Here is a 21,208-nt window from a genome sequence, read left to right as displayed (position 1 = left end):
GATTTCAAATTCAATGATTGAGAATTTACCAAATAAAATTTGATTTTTTCAAAAATTTTAGCAGCATTAGGTATTAAAAAAATTTCATCAGGCTGATTTAGTATTTTCCCCAAAAAATGCATATTTTAAAAATCGAAAAAAGTTGAGAAATGCAAAGAACGCATGAAAAGTTTTGAAAATATACAAGGTGTCTCAAAAGTAAAATTTTTACAAAAAAAACGTTCAATTAAGTTGAGTTATTTTATTTTTTGATCAAAATATTTCAAAAAAAAATCCATGCTTTATAATTTGATCCTTTTCGGTTTTATTTTGTAGGATTTTTTCTCAATAATCTCCTCAGAGTAGAAATTTTATAATTCACAAATTTGTTTCTTTTCAATTATTTTTTTTTGGTACTTAGAATTTTTTTTTTTTCAAAACTTTTTTAAAAATAACAAACAGAACGCATGAAGTGTTTTAAAAATATACATGGTGTCTCAAAAGTAAAATTTTTACAAAAAAATCGTTCAATAAAGTTGAGTTATTTTATTTCTTGATCAAAATATTTCAAAAAAAAACTCCATGCTTTATAATTTGATCCTTTTCGGTTTTATTTTGTAGGATTTTTTCTCAATAATCTCAGAGTAGAAATTTTATAATTCACAAATTTGTTTCTTTTCAATTTTTTTTTTTTTTTTGGTACTTACGAGTAGAACCTTGTTTTTTCAAAACTTTTTTAAAAATAACAAACAGAACGTATGAAGCGTTTTGGAAATATACAGGGTGTCTCAAAAGTAAAATTTTTACAAAAAAATCGTACAGTAAAGTTGAGCTTTTTTATTTTTTGCTCAAAATATTTCAAAAAATTTAATTCTTCAGAAATATTTCAAATTTTTAAAACAAAAATTCAATTTTGATGAGAAACTAAAGATGCTGCGAGAAAAATGAATAGAAACAAAATTGCAGACCATAAAATTTCCTCTTTGCAGCGATGATTAGTTTTTTTCTTACAGGCTTCGTTTAGCAAAAATTACATTTCTACAGGATTTCGAGCGCAGAATTTTTCAGGTTTCATTCCCCTCTCCCTCTTCGAAAAATAAACTCTCATCCCCCGTTCCCCCTCCGTCCACTCATCATTTCGAAACGTTTTCGTTTAGCAGTTCCCCTTAAGAAAGCATCTCTATATCGAATTCTGGATTTTTCACAATTTTCTCAGCTCAAAATCTGGACTTTTCGGGACTTTTGAGTCGAATGCTGGACTTTTTCACCTCTAGGACTCATTTTCTCTTCCCTAACAATGATTTCTAGCCTCGATGATGACTGAAAGAAGGGAGAGAGCTAAGGGAAGGACTTGAAATTATATTATTGTTAAAGAAAATAGGGGAAAATTCAAAACAAATCAATTTTTTCTAATTCATGGAGAAGTTCTCATGAAAATACCCCCCCCCCACACACACACAATTTAAACCTAGATTTTTAACCTCTTTTGACGAAAATCCACCACCTCTAAATCTATTCGTCAAAATCGAACAAATTCCACCCTCCAACCCACCACTCCCTCTAAAAATCAACCCCTTTGCAACCCTCCTCCAATTTTTACACCTCTCATCCTTCTTTTACATTCAAATTCGACAAAATAATCGAAAAAAACAGTGCAAATACTCGCGTTAAAACTATTCAACAATGGTAACTCGACCGGACTAGTTAATTTTTTTTTTTGCAGCACACAGCATTAATTCCTATAGCACCATAGTATACTTTAGCCGATATTTGATAATTTTCATCTCCAGTAAAATGAACAAAAAAAAAAAAAAAAGGAAAAGGAAAACCCTACACTACATTTCGATAAATCAGTCCAAAATACTCGAAAAAAAAGGAAAAAAATCACAAAAATAAAATCTAATATAATACGAAGAAGAAGAAGAAGAAGAAGAAGAAGAAGAAGAAAAAATACCCTCAATAAAATACAACAAGAGATTTAATTAATTCATCAACAGTTATAAAATGACTAGAGCAACCCTCCTCCCTCCCCCCCCCATCTATATAAACCATTCATTCCTACATCATAACCGGCAAGAGGCAAGTTTCAAAATTTCGGATTTAATGCCCAAAAATTAAACAACCAACGACGAATGCGGCGAAATATAACGTTAACAAGCGAAATAATAGGAGAGGAAAAAAATGAAAACAAAACTCAGACTAAACATAATGCACATAGGTAAATACTCGTATAACGTAGGCATTGTAAAAAAAATTCCTAATAACTTAACAGAGATGAAGAAGTAAAAGAGCGGTAACGCCATTACCATATCATAAATTTCCACAGGTATTATTAATTATTATTATTATTATTAGTCCAATAAAAAGAAAGGTAACTGCAACAGGAGAGATTAACAGGCATAGTGGTTACGTTATTGTGCACATAATTAAAAATAAATACGTAATTATAATCATAAACAAAACGAAAAAAAAAATGCCCACGGCTATATATAGATATCTACTAATATCGAACACGTTTTTACATTTATATAGGTAAAGAAAGAGAGAGAGAGAGAGAGAGAGAAAAGAAAATTAAATATAATTTTTTAAAAGCTTCGTATTTCATGTTTTTTTGTCAACAGATATTGCAATTTTTTTTTTTTCATGTTATTCTATACGTTTTTGTTTAAATAATTAAAAATATATTTACACAAAAAAAAACAGAAGAAATTAATTACACAGATAAATATTATTTTTTTAAATAAAAATTTTCTTTTTAAAAAAACGAGAAATTTTTCTCTTAAAACCTGTATACCAAAAGAAAAACAAACCGTGTGAAAAGGATAATAATTTACAAAACACGTATAAAAAAGAATATAGAACAAAACAAAAAAATAATCTCATATCGTAATAAAAAATAAGAATACCAAAAAAAGAAGAGAAAGGGGGAAAAAACGAACATAATGAAGCGAATTTTTTTTTTCTGAATTGCGGGTAAAAGGTAACAAATATATTATAATGATGAAATAAAAAGTACATATAAAAAATCAAATATCACTATGCGGAAGGAATAACAACAAAATGAAAAAACGAAAAAAATTAACTAACGAAAAAAAAAAGAAGAAATTATGTAAATTATTATTAATAGTAATAATAATGATAAAAAAAACACGAAAGATTTTTTTTACGTATATAAGTTATAATATCTGCGTTTGTCTTATATATATTATTTTATGTAGAATAATAATTTGGTAAGACCATACGCAGAATAAATACACATTCGCTATCGTACGTATATAAAACATTTTCTTTTTTTTCCTTTAATTTTCACCTATAAATAATACCAGATATAAATACTATTTAAGTACAATGTAGAAAAAAGCCATGTTTTTTCTTGTTTTTTTCACTCTATAGATGTGTAGGTAAAGGTAAATAGGGTAGGTAATTTAGGTAAAACAAGATAATCGCCATTTTGCAACGGATCGGTGGGAAAGTGAAGAAAAATGTAAAATAAAGTCGTCAGGGGTGCGATGGAAAAAGCTCTTTTTCGAACTACTCAACTCATACAGGGTGTTCCAAAAGTTATTGTGCTGTTTAATAATCTATGCGATTTGTTTGCCCAATCAACGGATTCCAGGGGTAGCTCGAAGGGGTTTGAATTTTTTTTTTTGAAATTTCAATCTAAAACCGTAGAAAACTGTTACAACAATTTCACGTGGAATTGTGACGGAGTAAGGGAGGCATACATCAAATAAAATAAATTTTAGTAAAATATTGAGCAATTTTGAACGATTTTTTAGAAAAATATCAGTCAGTCGACAGATCACCCAATTCAAAATGTTCAATCTTATCCAAAAAAGAATTTTTTAAAAAAAACATCTTCGAAAAATATGAAAATCGACTTTTATCGATTTATAAATAATCGATTAATTACCGATTCAGAACTAATTAATTTTCTTTTATAATCGTTTCTAAAAAAAAATTGGTCAATTAAAAAGTTTTGAATTTTCAAACAAAATCTTCTTCAAAAGACTGAAAATCGACTTTTATCGATTTTTAATCGAAGTCGACCAAATAATCGACCGATTACGCGATTTGAAAATTGAAATTTCAATTTTCTATAAAAATCATTCCTTGAATAAAAAACGAAAATCGACATAATTTATCGATTTTTAATATTGAAAGTTGATCGAAAAATCGATCGATTATATTATCGATTTTTAATCAAAAGTAGACCGAAAAATCGATCGATTATGCAATTTGGAATTGACTTTCGGAAAATATCGATCTATCGACTACACAATCCAAAATTTTAATTCATACAAGGTGTCCAAGGATAAGGGGTTTTGATATGTTTTGATAAGCCAAAATGGGAAAAAAAATTTTCATCATTTACCATTTCAATAGGTTGGATAGGTACCAGATTTTCAAAAAATATAGATCGTTCATCAATTTTCAAAATTTTTATCAAAATCAATCATCAAGTGTGAAATATTCTTAAAATTACCTACAAAAAATTTAAATCAACATTTATTGATTCTTAATCGAAATCGAATCGACTGAAAAATCGATGCTTTCAATCGAATGGATTCGATTTTTGAAAAGCATCGATCAATCAGTCAAACTCAAACTAGAAAAAAATTTGAAAATTGACATTTTTATTGATTCTTAATCGAAATTGAATCAACTGAAAAATCGATACCTTTTATCGAATGGATTCGACTCTTAAAAAGCATCAATCGATCAGTCGAACTAAAAAAAATTGAAAATCGACAATTCGATATTTATTGATTCTTGATCGAAATCGAATCGATACCTTCAATCGAATGGATTCGATTTTTAAAAAGCATCGATCGATCAAATTAAAAAAAATTGAAAATCGACAATTCGGCATTTATTGATTTTTAATCGAAATCGAATCGACTGAAAACTCGATACCTTCAATCGAATGGATTCGATTTTTAAAAAGCATCGATCGATCAGTCAAACTAAAAAAAATTGAAAATCGACAATTCGGCATTTATTGATTCTTAATCGAAATCGAATCGACTGAAAACTCGATACCTTCAATCGAATGGATTCGATTTTTAGAAAGCATCGATCGATCAGTCAAACTACAAAGCTAGAAATTTTCTTTCATAATCGTCTTTTTTGAAACGGAATGAAGAAGCAATTCATCACGTATTCTTAATCGAAAGTTAATCGATTTTCAATCAAGACCGATTTCGAAAGTAAATCGATACTTTCAATTTGCACCTTCGAATCGTTAAATCGATTAGTTTTTAAATAAATCTTTTGGGAAATCATTCGGCATAGGTTTCGAATATTTAAATTTTAATACAAATTCGTCGGCAGAGAATCGATTAATCAATTTTGGTCACAATGAGCATACAACTCGAACTTTTAATCGTTTCTTAAAATCTGAAATTCAATCAATTTTTGAAGCTTTAAAAACCAAAAAAAATATCAAATTTAAAAGTGATGGATTATTGAAATTTCGATAACTTAAACATTATCGATATCGGGGAAATATCGATTGTCGATATATCGACATCAGGAAAATATCGATTATCGATACATCGATACAAGGGAAATTCAAGCAATAGATGATGGAAATTTCAACATCCTAAACTGCATATCGGTATAGAAGAAAACATCGATTCGCAAAAATTCGATAATCGAATATCGATAGATCGATACTTACTGTAAACATTCTGAATTCACAATTATGTACTATGTACATACATTTTCATTCCTTACTCTCACAATTAAAATTTTTCAAAATCCTAAAATTATCGTAAGAAATATCGATTTGTGGAAAATTTGAATATCGATACATTTTCGACATTGGGAAAATATTCAATCAGCAATGCCAATGGGTAACAATAATACAACAAACTTTTTTTGAGTTTTCTATGCAAAGGTGCCTGAAGGGAGACTTGCTTTGAAAAGTTCATTAAAAATCACAATAACAGAATAACCAAAATGAAACACGTAAAAATCCGTCTATAATTTAGGAGGTAAAATACCAAAATTCCCTAAAATTTCTAAGCATGAAAACCTTCTTCGATTATCGAAACTTCTCGAGGCTCAAAATCAGCTACGGAAATCATACAAAACAAAAACGAGAGCTTCTATGTATTTCATCGAGCAAAAGATCGATATCTGTCCCTGGAATCCGATACAAGGCAAACAGAACATTACACTCGACATGAGTGCTGCCTACATGGCACATCGAAAGAGATCCTCCACTCAACGAAACACCCTGTACACTATCTCAAGGTCCAATCTCGATACTCGGCGAACTGGGTATAGAGACAGAGAAGTATTCCACACTCACACACGATAGGTCCTGTTCCTTTCCTCTCCTCTTTTTTCTTTTTTTTTAAACCCATCACACACACACACTCTCTCAATACACAATTTCACCAAAAAGATAGACAGTGTTTTACACACATGCACAAACGACCAGGACCAGATAAAGAATTACTCGCAGCATAATACACACACTATACACACAGCACATCACATCACCGGAACATAATGTAAAAGCTCTCCGGTCTCACTGGGTTTTTACACACGTCCGTTACTCTTAAATTAACAGGTACATGTTCTGGAAAAAAAGCTGATGCTGCTGTGTCCGGTGACGTATCGTTCTCGTCCTGCTCTCGGCCCCCTATCTCTTTACTCCCCCTCCCCCTCCCACAACCCCCGAAAGCTCGCAGCACACGCAGTTGTGTTGACGATACACGTCGTCGGCAGCGATCGATTTTATATCGTCGCATTTTGCTTTTTGCTTGCATTTATTTTCTCTCTTTACTCGTACGACCGAGTTAGTCTGCCTGAGTAGAAAGGGGCAGCACAAGGGGGCGCATGAGAAAGGGGGTCAACGGTGTAATGGCTGTGCTTCGACCAGAGAGGCAATATATATCTATATACGAGTAACTAGACGATTCATTTTAAAGAGGTTATTTTGATGGATATTCTTTTTACCCCTCGTAAAGGCCCGCAGGCCGCAGGGGACAGGGGTACCGAATGGTGGTAGACCTGGTGGAAAAAAAGCTAGGTCGGATCGTATAGAGAATTGATTTTTTTTCTTCTTCCTCATCGTAGTACAGAGATATCTCTACTACTACTGATGAATGTGATTCTGGATTTGCATTTTTTTTTTACCCTATATTTTAATAGCTTCGAAGAGTTCGCGTCGTAAATTTTTTGACTTTTTTGGGTCAATTTCGAGGTTTGAAGTTGTCCTGCTCCTGGTGTTACGAAGATCCTACTTTTTCCTTTCATTTTTCTCCCACCAAAAACCATACTTAAGATTTTTTTAAAAATTCTGTGATCTGCACAGAGATCATAATAGGTCTCAGATGAAAAAATACCTCATCAAAATAAGAATTTTAATCGAACAGAAAGTACCAATGTTCCGATCCAAAACACGCACGGTTTTTCGAGAAAAAAAAATGAAACTTTGCCGAAAACTGCAATGACGTTACAGCAAAGCTAGAAAGAAAGAAGAAGAAAGAAACCGAGGTGAAAAAGTCGTGAGGCTAAGGAGCATGGAAAAAAGGTCTTTCTTGTTCTCAAAATTCTAGATTTTGATTCAACTATAACTTTCATTTCGAAAACCCTTTCTAACAATGTGTTAATGCAATTTAATTATATCGACTCGAGACGTGGCTCAAGCACGACAACTATTCAATTTTTTTGAACCCTTCTTCCCCCTCTCCTCTCTCGAATAAAACCTTCTATTTTCCGATCCAATTTTCTGACGATTCTCCATGAAAAAAAAAATGAAACTTCACTAATGACGGCAATGATTTCATAGCGAAGTGAAAAATCAAGAAAAAATCATCGTACGAGGTAGAGAAATGCAGTCCAAAGGAGCATGGAAAATGGAAATTTTTTATTCGAGCATTTCAACTTTTAATTAATTTAACAGTGTTTCATACATTTTGGAAAAAAACTTGAAATTTTCCAAAAAAAATCAAAAAAAGCTTCACATTTTCCGATATAATTTCCTAGCGAACTTCCAAAAAAATTATGAAACTTTGCCAATGACAGCAATGACGTCACAGCAAAGCGAAAGGAAGAAGAAAACGAAGAACTTAAAATGGACGAACGCAGGATATTACAGCATGGAAAATAGAATTTTTTTTATCCTTTAAATGGCAATTTTGTACTGATAAATTAACAAGACTTTTTAAAAATGAAAGTTGAAAACTTGAATCCTCAAAAACATCGATCAAACCCACACGAACTTCCAAATCTCCGATCTAGTTTCTTCACGAACCTCCCAAAAATTGAAGAATCTTTGACAATGACCGCAATGACGTCACAGCAAAGCTAAAAGTTGAAAACGACGACGAAGAACGTGGAGGAACGCGAGTCAAAAGAGCATGGAAATGAGAAAATTTTCGTTTATCGATCGTTCGATCATTGATTATCAAAGGAGGAAGGGGGACAAGAATTGAAATTCAAACTAAAGTATTAATTTAATTTCGAGTTAATTATTCAATCTAATATTTTCTGAAAGAAATCTCCCCAATTCCGATCCCAATTCCGTGCATTTCCCCGAGAAAAAAAAAAATGAAACTTCGCCAATGACCGCAATGATGTCACGACGAAGCGAGAAGAAAACGAAGACGAAATCGAAGAAGATGAGGAGAAACGCAGGCAAAAGGAGCATGGAATAGAGAGAAATCTCCAATTTATAGATCCCTAATATTTTTAACCCCTAGAGAAGAAGGGCAATAAAAATGTTTTTTAATTAATTTAAAATTTATCTACTAATAAAATAATTTTAATTATGTACTTAAAAAGTACGAAGATCCTTGCATTCCGATCCTAATCCCTTGCATTTTTTTCTTTTGCAAAAAAGGGGGAAACTTTGCTGAAGACCATTATGACGTCACAGCAAAGCTCTACGACGACGACGATGAACGACGAAAAGCAAAAGAAAGCAGGCAAAAGGAGCATGGAAGAAGAACTAATAATACTTATTTGTTTATTTTGAATTGTTTTGGTTTTGGTTCAAAGTGAAAGAAAAAAGTAGGATGGGGGGGGGGCTTACTGACTCGAAGTCAAAATTTTCCCACGAATTTTCAAAAAAAAAAGATGTAATATTTCTGAATTTAGGCAAAATTTGAAAATAATAATTTTGGATTTTTAAATAGACGGCTAATCTGACGTAACAGAAAATCGAGGAAACAAAAAAAATACCCTACATTCCGATCCCTAATTTTCTACGTTTTTTCAGGAGAAAAAAAACCTTTGCTGAAAACCGTTATGATGTCATAGCAAAGGGTGATGACGATGATGACGATGATGAAATGAAGAAACGTGAAAACAAGGAGCATGGAAGTGTAGGGAATTCTTCGTTCATCGAATTTCAATAGTTGATACTCGAGATGTAGGGTTTTTAAACGGTGGAGAGTCTCGATTAGCCTCTTCAATAAAGACTGGATTTTTGAAAATACTCTTCAGTTGTAAAAAGAAGGCAAGAGAAATAGGGTATAATGAAACCGAAGAACGAACAATATCACATTGATCGAAAAATCGGAACCTGAAATTATTTGAAAAACGCATACGAAAGTTAGACAAATCATTTTTGAACGAAAATCCCCATTTTCCGATCCTAATCCCTCGCATTGCTTCCCAAAAAAAAAAAAAATAACTTCACCGAAAACAGCAATGACGTCACAGCGAAGGTTGAAAGAGAGAAAGAAAAAGAAACTGGTAGAAGAACGCGTGGAAAAGAAGCATGGAAAAAGGGTTCTTTTTCGTTCAAATTTACGACCTCAAACTGAAAACTCTCGTAATCAAAAAATTAACCGGTTACAGATTTTCAACTCGACCTATTCATCGGTGAAAAAAAATCAACTCTCGAACCTAATACGATCGATTTTTCCACCTTAAATTTCAACTCGACTGTTCTATTTACAAAAATCCTTATCTCCCCCTCCCCCTGCTGGCCTTCTCGACGTTGGAATTTCCACCGTAGATACACAGTCGTTTTCCAACGCATCGTAAATAATTCCTATTAGTTTTTGAATATTCTGGAGCTTGTGAAAGTTAGCGTGAATTACGCAGGCAGGCAGGCAGCAGGACGATGACGATGACGACGACGAACGTAGTACCTAGTACCTACGTGGTGTTAATAAAAAATGCATCGTCGAATCGACCACCGAACGAACGGTAGCTTTACGAATACACACCGGACAGGAAACTTGGACAGCGTAAAATAAACACAGCTATTTCCGTTTCGATGCGATAACAATCAATACTGTTCGACTTAATAAAATGTGGAATATTTCTAACGTCATCTCCAACAAACCAGTAACAAAATGAAAAATAGAAAAACGTGTAAAAATTGAAAATTTTTTGGTAGGTACCTATGATGCGGATTGTGAAATACCACCTAACGAGTCGTACATGGTTGAACCAACAATAACGCAACAACGATACGAAATTAACAAAACCAAGAACGAAAAAATAAAAAAAAGTCGCAGATAAGAACACCAACAACAAGCTAGAAGAATATTGTTATCACATACCTGTTAATTAAACCAATCCAGCTGACGATGGCAATGCCAGTAAATCACCCGCGATTATAGAATGAGGTAATTCAGAAATTCGAGCTTTGGAATCGGAAAAAACAAGCGTAGAAAATAGATGAGATGTATGTAGGATAGAAGGATTCAGATGGCGTGATTACGAGAGAAAAAAAAAGACGGTAGGATAAACAAAAAAACATGGGGAGAGGTTTATTCATTCAACGAACACGCGGATTCGGGTTTGGATGATGGTAAAAAGCTACGTAAATGCGATTGTATTTCCGACGGATGGAAATCAAATGTGTTGAAAGCTGATTCTAAGGAATTCTGACTATAGTATCCGGCATCACTAGGTGACGAAAACTGATGTTGATATGAAGGCGAATAGTTATTACTGTGGCAATATCCAGGCGAGTGGACTTCGTTGGAGAAATACTTGGAAGTATTGACCGGAGTGGTGGGCACCGACGAATTGGAGTTGGACGCAGCAGCAGACGTGGCCGGAGCGTTGTTATTAATCGCGTTAACATTTTCGACGGTGAATGGAGCGACGGATACAGCTGCAGCTGGAGTACCGTTGGTCGGCGTCGGAGGAGTTGACGTAGTATCTTCGGATGGTCGTATTTTCTTAGGTCGGCCACGTTTCTTTTTCACGATCACCGTACCGTCGTTATTGAACGCGGTCGGTGTCGTCGTCGTCGTAGTAGTCTCGGCTGGTTTAATCTCGCATTTCGATTTACGTCTTTTCACAGGAGCTAAATCGTCTCGGAATTTAGACGGCGAGCCCAACTCGTCGTCGTCTAATTCTTCTTCTTCGACTTTAATCTCTTCTTTGGGGTGTCGCGGAAACGTTTTCAATTTACAGTACTGGAACACGATATCGTTCTCGTCCAGCACCGATACGGCGCCGTTCAGATAATCGCGAAATTTCTTCAACGCCGTGTAATACGGTACCTTATCAGAAGCTCGAGGCAATTGAGCGCAACGCGCGCTCGATGACGGCATCACCCACATATACGTATTGGTGCCATCGACGAAATCCGGCTGGCGACCGAAATTGAATTCTTTTTTACCGCTAAATACTTCGAATATCAGTTTCCCATTAAATACCGCTATCTTAGGTTTGAATTTTTGTAACTTCTCTAACAGTATTTGGCCTCCTTCGCGGATCTCCTTACGTGTCAGATCCGAACTGCCTTTGGTGGCTCTCTCGACCATATTCGTAAACCCGATGCCCCACTGAAGAAGTTTATAGTCGTCGTCGGCCGTCAGCTGTTCGCCGATTAGCCCGGATAAATATAGACATTTCCAAAAGTGATTACCAGGCCCGGCGTAGTGGTGACCTTTGTAGGCGGCGAATAAGCCCGGATTTATACCGATTATAACGATATCCAAATTCGACGCCAGTAAATCCGGTAACGTACGTTTGGATACTTCTTCTTCCGGCATACCGTTGAATCGATCGTGTTTCCGGCGTTCTTTAACCAAGGTTTTTATATCACCGCGATCGTTATCGTTGGATAGTTGCGACATGTCGACTGAAAAGTTACTCGATGTGGATGCCCCATCGTCCGGCTCGACTTTAATTTTCTTTTTTCGACCTCGTTTCTTTGCGCCATTCTGAAAAATACAACGTTAATTAGTACCAAGAATACTTACACATACTCGATGAAATGAAATAACGAATAGACGATAATCTTACATTATCACCGAACGGCTGAGGTGATTTCAATTCCGGAAAAGGTGCCGGACTAGAGACACTCTGAGGGGAACAACATGACTGTTCTTGATACGGTTGAGACCATCCGTTCCAATATTGACCATTCTAAAAGGTTAAACGTTGTAGATAAAATATTATCAGCGTTTTATTTCTATATATGTAAACTTAACACTCGTACTTGATAGGGCTGCTGTTGCGGAGGCGGCGGAGGTGGGTGTTGATAACCATATTGCGTATTCATATACGAAAGCGGAGACGAATAACAGTCTTGTTCTTTATTGCAATAATCATTGTATTCAGATTTTATTTCTTGTTTAATCGGGTAATTGTTGTACTGACCGTAGCCATTATTTTCGTAGTGACACTACACAAAACAAGCAAATATCATTGAGTGAATTCCATCCTACTAAATATACTCTCTTATTCATTAAAATGACTATACAGTACTTGATTATTTTGGTGCGGAAAATACGACGAATAATTATTAAACGGGTAGTTTTCAGCGGGAGGTGGGTAGTCGTTGGATTCGTAAGCTTCGGTACTACTCTCGGACGCTTCTTCTTTCACTTTCGCAGGATCAAAGCTCATTTCATTTTCCTGTAAAATACATACAACGAAGCATTAGTTAAAATGTACCGGGTTACGGAATCGTTAAAGCTAGTCGAGAGTTACGAACATTGGTTGAAGACGGATACTTGAAATATGTGACTGATTCTAAAATAAGATCGTCTTCCATTTCGGTCATTTTGATTCTATATTAACAATATTTCGAATACAATCGTAACAATATGTTTAGCAGCGACGTTGAACACATGTTTTCTGTAAATTATAGTAAAATACGTGTATAAAACGGTCTATATTCGCTAGGCCTATAGCATGTTAAATTAATCGATTACTTACTTCAGAAATGTTGGAAAAATCCACTACAAACGTGTATTACTCGAAACTCGCCAAAAATTGAGCTAACTGTTCTATAAAGCGGTTACATTTTAAGGAATCGTGGTTACTTAAAAACTAAATCGTTGCATTTTTGCGAAAAATAAATGTTAATTCCTGCTTCGCTTCAGTAATTCCTATTTAACAAAATCAGCCATCAGCCATCAAAATCCGACTGTTTGATAATACGAATCAGTTTAGGTGTTTGGAAAACTGAAAATATTTGAATTGACGATGAAAATTTCAGTATTATTCATTTTGCGGATAAGATGGAGTATATTTTCCTAGAGCGACGATTTATTTGAAAGAGTACGAAAGAAAATGATCTTAAATATTCTAATCAGTGATCGATCTCGCAATCTTGAGATTAATTAAAATTATTTCCAAATTATCGTAAATATTGGAATAATCAGTGTCTTCAACGTTACAGCGAAGAATAACGACGAACCGATTTCGTGGTTGAATTCAATACGAATATTTGGATAGTAAATCGTCGTAATTATGTTTCAAACAATGTTATTATGATTAAGTGATCAATTATAAGCTGATTCGTACCTAAATAATGCTTCATTGTCTTATTTTTTTCGAAATTCAAGCATTCTCAAGTATCATTTTGGATGAAAAAGTATAAAGTTCTAGCAACACTGCTTCATTTCAAATTCCATCGAAAATTTTTATCCCACTTGTTGGACTGAAATTGGAATGCTTCAATTTGATTTTTTTTAGAAATACTTTGATATTTTACAAATTTGTTATAAATAAATATCAAAAATTTGAATTTAAAATTTATTAAAATTGATACATTTTTCAAAAAAGAGATGAAAATATGTAAAATTCGTTTCAAAGTTCGTCTCACTGACGTTTCTAATAAAAATTGAATAATTTTTTTCGCTCATCTCTTGGGTACAGTGTTGCCGCCAACTTGATGATAATTTTTGAATTTTGATTGATTGTTTGTTTTGATTTGAATTTTAAATTTAAACTTGTGAATAGTTTTTCAGTCGTCTGTTGAAGAAAAATTGTTAATTAAATGCAAGTTTTTCAACTTAAATATGCCATTCAGGAGCCGGTAAGTATCTTCTACTACAGATACTCATTCCATTAACGATTTAAGCGACAATTACCACATTTCTTTGGTGTAATTCTCCCTGAATATCCATGTTCTGGGACGATGCATATCATTTTCAAAATCGAATCTTCAGCGATTCCTAAATTGCATGCTTTCTATGCCATGGCCCAAAATCATGTTAATTTTACAGTTCTAGAAATGCACAACGAAGACAGCTTTTGAAAAGGCACGGAAAGAGTAAATTTTCCGAAGGAGAAGTAGTTCTCTGTTACGAACCTGATCCTGCAAAAACTAAAGTTCTGTATAGCTCTAAGGTAAACAAACGCGTCGATTGCGTTTACCATTGAATTCGCCTTGTTACAAATTACCATTTTATTACTCCCTCGTACAATGATTTATTTATGTATAACAACGCCGACATTACTTACAGGTTATACAAATCGTTGAAAAGTATGACGATAACGATAAAAGATACGAAGAATATCTTATTCATTTTCATGTGAGTACCGCATCCTATCATAGGTGTCATGATGGAATAATTTCTCTATAAATAAATCGGAACGATCGTATTGAATTAAGCTTTAGAAAAACAATAATTAAAAATTTCTGAACACTATTATTAATGTGTTTTGATATGGAACGGAGTAACCAGTTGGACAAATGATAAGAAAATTATGCCGTCTATTGTAACTGTTTGTGTTTACAAATAGTAACATTACTCGCATTGGTTACAACATGGTCATTTTTCTTTTACGATATAATTTATGCGTTCGTAATAACACTGTTCGATCCATTGTTTGTTCGAGTATCGTATTTAAATATCGTGTGTTTGTTTTCAAGGGTTGGAATTCTACTTGGGATCGATACGTAACTGAAGATTATATATTAAAAGATACTCCAGAAAACAGAAAATTACAGCAAGAATTAGCCAACGAAGCTCAACTCACTCCGTTAGTAGTACTATTTTTAATTTTTCCAATATTATATTGCATCATTAACATATGCACGTAATTATCATCCGGTTCAACGGTTTTTTATTCTATGGATTGTTTTTTTTTCCTGCAGAGGTGGTAACCTGTACAAACGAGATATGAGAAACAGAAGACGATCTTCTTCTTCACGCAGGAGATCACGAAATTGTGAAAATATTAGCTCGAATACTCAGCGTTCCTATAACGACGAAGAAGGCATGAGTCAGGGTGAAACCACTCAAGATGAATATTCTTCCGATAAATCCAGCGACGACGAAGGCATGAGTATCTCGTTGAAAGATATTCCTCCGCCTCTTCAGATTAAATTTCCCGCCATTATGAAAAAAACCCTCGGTTATGACGAATATTTAGTCACTAAAAAGAAGAAGGTGAGCTGATCATGTTTCCAAATACAGGAATCGAATTTTCATCCAATTTTCTATATCGTGTTTCATTTTCAGTTGCACAAGTTACCCGCAAATCCGAATATAATTACGGTATTGGAGTCATTTGTCGTGCATTATGTTACCCATGGATTAAGACAGTATATTTCCAAACAAGCTCGTAAATTGAAATACGAAGATTTAGTTGCGAGGTTTGTTACTCTTGTGCTGCCTTTCAGATTTGAGTCGGCGAGTACATTCATCGATTTTTGTTCTTCATTTTCAGGGTATCGCTAGCTAAAGAAATGGTGGACGGACTACGTATCATTTTCGATTTCACTGTTGATAATTTATTGATGTACGGAGAAGAAAGAGGCCAGTTTAGTGAAATTAGACATATCACGTTGGAACCTCCGGTTCGTTCGTTGAATTGGTAAGTATCTCCATGTTTTACGCATTTTGAGATTCGAATTTTATTTGTTCGTCGTCTTCTTCCAAAGTAATACTCGTGTGATTCGATTTTCAGTGCATTGGAAAGTAAAATTAAAGAAGCAGAGAGTACTCTCCCTAGAGAAGTACGAGTTCTCGACGTCTTGCCTGCACCAGTCGAAAACAAAGGTATTGAAAAATGACCCATTTGTGTAGAAATATTTTCTCGTTTGAATTTTAATTAAGTCTGTTTCAATTTTCAGTTGGTCCAAATATCGTTAAACGAGTACTGAGATCTCAGCATCATCATCCAGCACCTGAGACGAACGAACCTCATCCTACTGTCGCCGAAGCCAAACCGGACCCTAACGTTGCCCCTAAAAGTAGAGAGGAAATCCAAAATAGGTTGCGAATTACTTCAACAAATTAAATTAAATTAATATTCTGTCAGTCTGAATTAACTCATGTTATGCATCTTACAGCATCGCGAGCAGTAGTTGTTCCTCGAACGGTGTGACTCCACCGTACAGCTTGAGGTTCGACGGTTCCATAATTTACAGTCGACATATCAAGAAATTAGTCCAAAAGGAAATCACTGGATGGAATTTAATACCAGATAGTTTATATAAACAGAAACCCTTGAAACCTTCACTGGTTTATGGAGCTACTCATATAGCCAGATTATTCGGTATGCATTTTGATCCACCTGGTTAGCTTGGCTAACATTACTGCTTCGAATTCTAATACTAACTTTTTACTTGTAGTTAAATTACCCGAAATTCTTCAGCACTCCTCGCATAGACCAGAAGTACAGGAAACAATTATCGAATATTCCGAATTATTATTGAGGTATTTTTCGTTCCATTTTTTTGCAATTGAAATGGAAATCAATGATTTCGTGTCGACTGAACAGTTTCTTTTTTTTCAGTTTCTTGGCCGAACACCCCGAATGGTTTGGAGAATCCCATTACGTTGAAGATGGGAAATATGATTGATAAAATAAATACATCACGTACGTTTCTTTACGAACCAAGTAGTTCTACATGTCTCCATGACGGAGTTCGTTTTTTTTACGCTTTAATTCTGTGATCAAGTTTTCATAATGTAATGCCAATACGTTGGCATTTTTTTTGTCTTTTTTGTAATATTTTTTTCATCAGTATTATAATATATAGTTTGACGAACAAAATAAATAATGCGATTCTTTTCAATATTTTTTTATATTCAATAAATTACAATAACATTGGGACTACGGTATCCCAGGCAGTATACATCTATATATCATCACATCTTGAAGTGACTTTCTCAATCGATCTCGATGACAATATCCTGCATAGGTAGTCGTTTTTCCAAATGGACAGAAGGGTGACGACGACGATGCCCAATGCTCGATAACCTCGACGAACTTCGAGGTTCATTGAACGCTGTGAAGAAAAATACAAAAAAAAAAAAAAAAGGCCAAGTCACGAAAACGGTAAACAAAACGTTGACATTTTAACAACTTATGAAAAAAAAAATGAAAATATTCATACAGAAGAATAAAATTTTGTTACAAATCGTATCGTTTAAAAATTACGCATGCGTATAGAATTAACATGACTTAAAAATTATAACGAATATAATTATGTACATTGGAAAAATTAATGAAATCCAAAAGGTCGTATTTAAAAAAATTTATTCGATTATTCGAACCGATAATTTTTTTAAACGTCGCAGCCCGCTGGAGTGGGCGTAATAAATTTCGTGCTAATCACGATCAACGCAAATACATACATAAGAAGAATAGATTATTTATAATCAAAATTAAAATAAAGGTCAAATAAAATATTTTGTCTAAATAGACTGTAGTGACGTTAAAACTATACCATCTCAACGAGAAAATTTCAAATCAAAGCTACGATTAAATGCCAGACTTTTTGGTGGCGAAAAATTTATCAACGTTATTTTTTCGAATCGTGTATAAAAAAAAGTGAAGGTGACTCGAGTACTGAGCACAAGAGTCGTAGTATTCGATTAAAAAATAAAAAAAAAATAAAACAAAAAAAATCCACTCGACATCATTTAGCGGCTACAGTTTGAGCTTTACTTGTACTGCTATTGTTGATGTTGGACAAAGGCGATGAGGGTGACGAATTCGGATTCGGTACTGGGTCCGGGTCATCCACGTCTTCACTATCGGAAGATATTTCTTCTACGACGTCCATCTGAAACACGTACATTTCATTAATTATCATCTCGTGCAATTCAAATAAAAAGCACAACTGCTTTTCGAATTTGCCAACTCGACACCAAGAAATTATCTCGTCATCCTTTCAAAGGATGTATTAAAAAAATTACAAACGTAGGTATTGAAAAAAATGAAAAGCTCAGCAAGAATTCAGCACGGTTTTCCTTTTAAAAAAAGTGATACTTTTGCAAGATTATGAACACTTACATCGGTCGCTTCAGCATTTTTAGCTGGTTTGCTGCGACCAGGAAGCCCTCCGAAATTTCTCTGGTGATCTTGTAACAACAAATCCAGATTGAAACGTTTTCTGTTGGTGGTGTAGAATGATTTCACATGCGCTTTAGTCTTAGTTCCGACGATGTCAGCGATCGCTTGAAAATCTTTACCGAAGTTACGGATAGCTAAACAAAGGAAATAATTGAATAAATTTTTACATTTTCAAAATAGCAATTTCAAGTGTTCTTTTCTTCTGTGTATAATTTACCTTGCACCGCGAGCAATACTTCCTCATTAGACCAAGTTGGGCAAACACGGTGGTTCGAATGCGCGTTGATAATTCGTTTATACGTTTCGACCCCTTTGGATGTTCTGTTTTTAGCCAAACTGATGCTCTGTTTGTTATTTTGAACCTAAAAAATTGAATACTCAACATTATTCTAAAATAATATTACTAGGTAAGCTGTTCCTCGAAGCTTGTCGAGGTACTGAATCCATTACGAAGGCACGAAAGCTGGAGAAACACCAAAAAAACACTTACAATACGTTTTAGAGTTAAAAGCTCGCGATCCATGGACTTGAGAATATAGTCCGGTTGAGTTTCCGATCCGGAGGCAATAGCGATCAAATCGTCGTGATTAATATACATTCCTCTAGGTGGAGTGCATTTATTTCTGGGTAATACATGGTGGCGCTCAGCGCGTCCACGGGCCGGTCCAAAAGTAGGACGAGGGTTACCAGTTTTCCTGAAAATTAAAAAAAAAAAAATTAGAAACCAATTTGAGTTGAGCTTTCAACGCAATGATGAATACGTACTTGAAATGAAGAGCGCAAGTTCTGCACATGAGTCCTTTAGCAGTGGAGTGTGTTTCATTGCACAAAACTCCGCAATTAACGCAAGTGTTGTTTTGTTTTTGACCACCGTTCGAAGTATCCTTCTGATAAATAAATGAATAGGAATGCCATTAATGTATTCCAGATACACGAAATTGGCGATTCATACAATGTACTTACATCTTTCGAATTTTCTCCACCTGAAAGAGATTGACGAGGCGGTGAGCCACTTTCACGACGTATGCCACGATGTATAATCCATTTCTGAAATTAATACGAATTTTAATTTGTTAAATTCAATTTTTTCCAATTAAAAATTTTAAACGACGAGCTATTTACTTTATCATCGGAGTCCGAATCCGTATTAGATCCACCCTCAGAACCATGATCACTAGTAGGTGCAGCGCCTTCTTCTGTAGCGTTGTTATTACGTGTAATAGCTAATTTTCGAGCTTGTCTGTCCATTAGGCTGGTTCTACTTTTCGTTTTTTTCCAAGAATAATAATATTTAACTAAAGTAGGAATTGACTTTTCTGGAAGCTGTAAAATAACACAATGGCCTTAAAAACACACACAAAAACCAACGATCAATTAATTCTGAAAATAATTTCTCACCATTTGCCTGATTCGGTAAAAGTTTTTTCCATGGAATTGGAATGCTTGTTCAAATAATGCTTTATCCTCCGGTGTCCATTCTTCGGGAAATGGTGTAAAGTTGGCCAAATCGTTCATCGCCTGTTGTAAATCATGTTTATGCCAAAATAACATACCCAAAGCTTGTTCGCCGTTGTAGCCGTAATTATTTTTTGCCAAATGGATATAATCGTCCACTGAAATGAAAATAAAATTATTTTACAGTCAGATCAAGATTAAAAATTATCAGAACATATACCTTCTAAATCGCTAATTTGATATGTTGGAGACCATACGAGTAATGCTTTGTCCAAATATTCTTCTGAATTTCGTTCTGTAAAATTAAAAAATTAAATTAATAACGCATTTAATAAAGGTTAAGGAATATTAAAATGAATTAAAAATTTCAGGCCTAATTGCTCAGATGACTTTTGAATACTAGGAAGATGCGTATGAATCATGGGAAATTTTGAAACAAAAATTTCAACATAGAAAGTAAGTGTTACAATACGAACCTGATTCCGGTATGAGATCTGGAACAACAGCTTGATAATCTTTTCCGACACGAATTTTGTTTTCTGAAATATAAAAAAAGAAAAAATTAATTTTTGTTTTTGAAATAACGTATCTGTATGTAGGTAGATGAGATGACTGACAGGTACGTAGGGGTGGAAAATTTTACGATGAGAAAATTATTCGGGGAATTGCTTACCTTCTTCTTCGGTCGAAGAACTGCTGTCGCTGTCGTTATCATTTCCGTTTGAGCTAGCAGGACTTTTATTCTTGTAATAATCCATATTTGAATCCAAAAACATCGAATCAATAACAAAAATTTTTCGCGTCAATTACAAACTACGAATGTTTCTCATAGGTGCATCGTGAGTTCCGATATGTTTGCTACACCTTTTGAGAATTTAAATTCAAATTTAAAAAATATAATTATTCAAAAATTCACGTTCCCAAAGAAGACTTCTTCAAAACAAAAAATTCAACATGCCATTCATATTTCATTGGCCGTTGCTATAGACTATATAAAGAAAGGAAAGATGAGAGTGTACGTCATATACCGTGCTTTACGATGTCCTCGAATTGTAGAGGGCGCGCGATGCGAGATACTTGCTTCTCACGTTATTTTAAAATTTTAATTTATTTTATTTAATTGAGGAGCTTGGTGACAAAGTTAGACAAACGCCACAGGGTTGATTTTGAGAAAATCCATGTTTTTTGTTACAAAAATATACAGCATTGTAAAGGTGGGGGATATTCGACAAATTGT

At 34.2% G+C, this 21,208-nt stretch overlaps 3 protein-coding genes across 5 annotated transcripts; 1 reads left to right on the top strand and 2 right to left on the bottom strand.

Moving 5' to 3' along the window:
• Positions 1–618: 618 nt before the first annotated feature.
• Positions 619–13,467, bottom strand: Tdg (Thymine DNA glycosylase). The gene is made up of 6 exons (XM_065347128.1): positions 13,135–13,467; positions 12,911–13,053; positions 12,682–12,831; positions 12,413–12,598; positions 12,217–12,339; positions 619–12,134 (listed from the first exon to the last, which is right to left on the bottom strand). Exons 2-6 carry the CDS (start codon positions 12,977–12,979, stop codon positions 10,725–10,727), a joined length of 1,938 nt encoding a protein of 645 aa, XP_065203200.1. The 5' UTR covers positions 12,980–13,053; positions 13,135–13,467; the 3' UTR covers positions 619–10,724.
• Positions 13,468–14,087: 620 nt separating this feature from the next.
• Positions 14,088–17,233, top strand: msl-3 (male-specific lethal 3). Of its 2 annotated transcripts, XM_065347119.1 has the most exons (12): positions 14,088–14,239; positions 14,430–14,553; positions 14,670–14,738; positions 15,080–15,189; positions 15,305–15,599; positions 15,672–15,805; positions 15,880–16,026; positions 16,120–16,211; positions 16,286–16,427; positions 16,505–16,710; positions 16,787–16,871; positions 16,951–17,233. In XM_065347119.1, the coding sequence occupies exons 1-12, from the start codon at positions 14,223–14,225 to the stop codon at positions 17,015–17,017; spliced, it is 1,488 nt and encodes a 495-aa protein (XP_065203191.1). In that variant the 5' UTR covers positions 14,088–14,222; the 3' UTR covers positions 17,018–17,233. The 2 variants fall into 2 exon arrangements, with proteins under 2 accessions (XP_065203191.1, XP_065203192.1); XM_065347120.1 differs by lacking the exons at positions 14,430–14,553; positions 14,670–14,738 and having other exon boundaries at positions 14,132–14,239.
• Positions 17,224–20,963, bottom strand: CoRest. 2 transcript variants are annotated; one of them, XM_065347118.1, is made up of 12 exons: positions 20,645–20,963; positions 20,448–20,510; positions 20,192–20,266; positions 19,915–20,129; positions 19,639–19,839; positions 19,480–19,563; positions 19,282–19,400; positions 19,007–19,211; positions 18,734–18,878; positions 18,457–18,650; positions 18,109–18,226; positions 17,224–17,446 (listed from the first exon to the last, which is right to left on the bottom strand). In XM_065347118.1, the coding sequence occupies exons 1-12, from the start codon at positions 20,745–20,747 to the stop codon at positions 17,328–17,330; spliced, it is 1,641 nt and encodes a 546-aa protein (XP_065203190.1). In that variant the 5' UTR covers positions 20,748–20,963; the 3' UTR covers positions 17,224–17,327. The 2 variants fall into 2 exon arrangements, with proteins under 2 accessions (XP_065203190.1, XP_065203189.1); XM_065347117.1 differs by having other exon boundaries at positions 19,282–19,403; positions 20,645–20,962.
• Positions 20,964–21,208: the final 245 nt, after the last annotated feature.

The sequence above is a fragment of the Planococcus citri genome, chromosome 1 (genome assembly GCF_950023065.1).
Source record: "Planococcus citri chromosome 1, ihPlaCitr1.1, whole genome shotgun sequence".
In the NCBI taxonomy this organism is placed as follows: domain Eukaryota; kingdom Metazoa; phylum Arthropoda; class Insecta; order Hemiptera; family Pseudococcidae; genus Planococcus; species Planococcus citri.
This window is presented reverse-complemented; position numbering and strand designations above follow the sequence as displayed.

Excerpts from the sequence above, each read along its gene's own strand:
- msl-3 (XM_065347119.1), top strand. Across the intron at positions 16,212-16,285 it reads TGCACCAGTCGAAAACAAAG|TTGGTCCAAATATCGTTAAA; the intron begins GTATTGAAAAAT and ends TTCAATTTTCAG. Across the intron at positions 16,711-16,786 it reads TCATATAGCCAGATTATTCG|TTAAATTACCCGAAATTCTT; the intron begins GTATGCATTTTG and ends TTTTACTTGTAG.
- Tdg (XM_065347128.1), bottom strand. The coding sequence starts at position 12,979 with ATGACCGAAATGGAAGACGATCTTATTTTAGAATCAGTCACATATTTC. Across the intron at positions 12,832-12,910 it reads AGTATCCGTCTTCAACCAAT|GAAAATGAAATGAGCTTTGA; the intron begins GTTCGTAACTCT and ends TGTATTTTACAG. Across the intron at positions 12,340-12,412 it reads CGCAACAGCAGCCCTATCAA|AATGGTCAATATTGGAACGG; the intron begins GTACGAGTGTTA and ends TTAACCTTTTAG.
- CoRest (XM_065347117.1), bottom strand. The coding sequence starts at position 20,747 with ATGTTTTTGGATTCAAATATGGATTATTACAAGAATAAAAGTCCTGCT. Across the intron at positions 20,267-20,447 it reads AGATCTCATACCGGAATCAG|AACGAAATTCAGAAGAATAT; the intron begins GTTCGTATTGTA and ends TTAATTTTACAG. Across the intron at positions 19,404-19,479 it reads GTGGAGAAAATTCGAAAGAT|AAGGATACTTCGAACGGTGG; the intron begins GTAAGTACATTG and ends TTTATTTATCAG.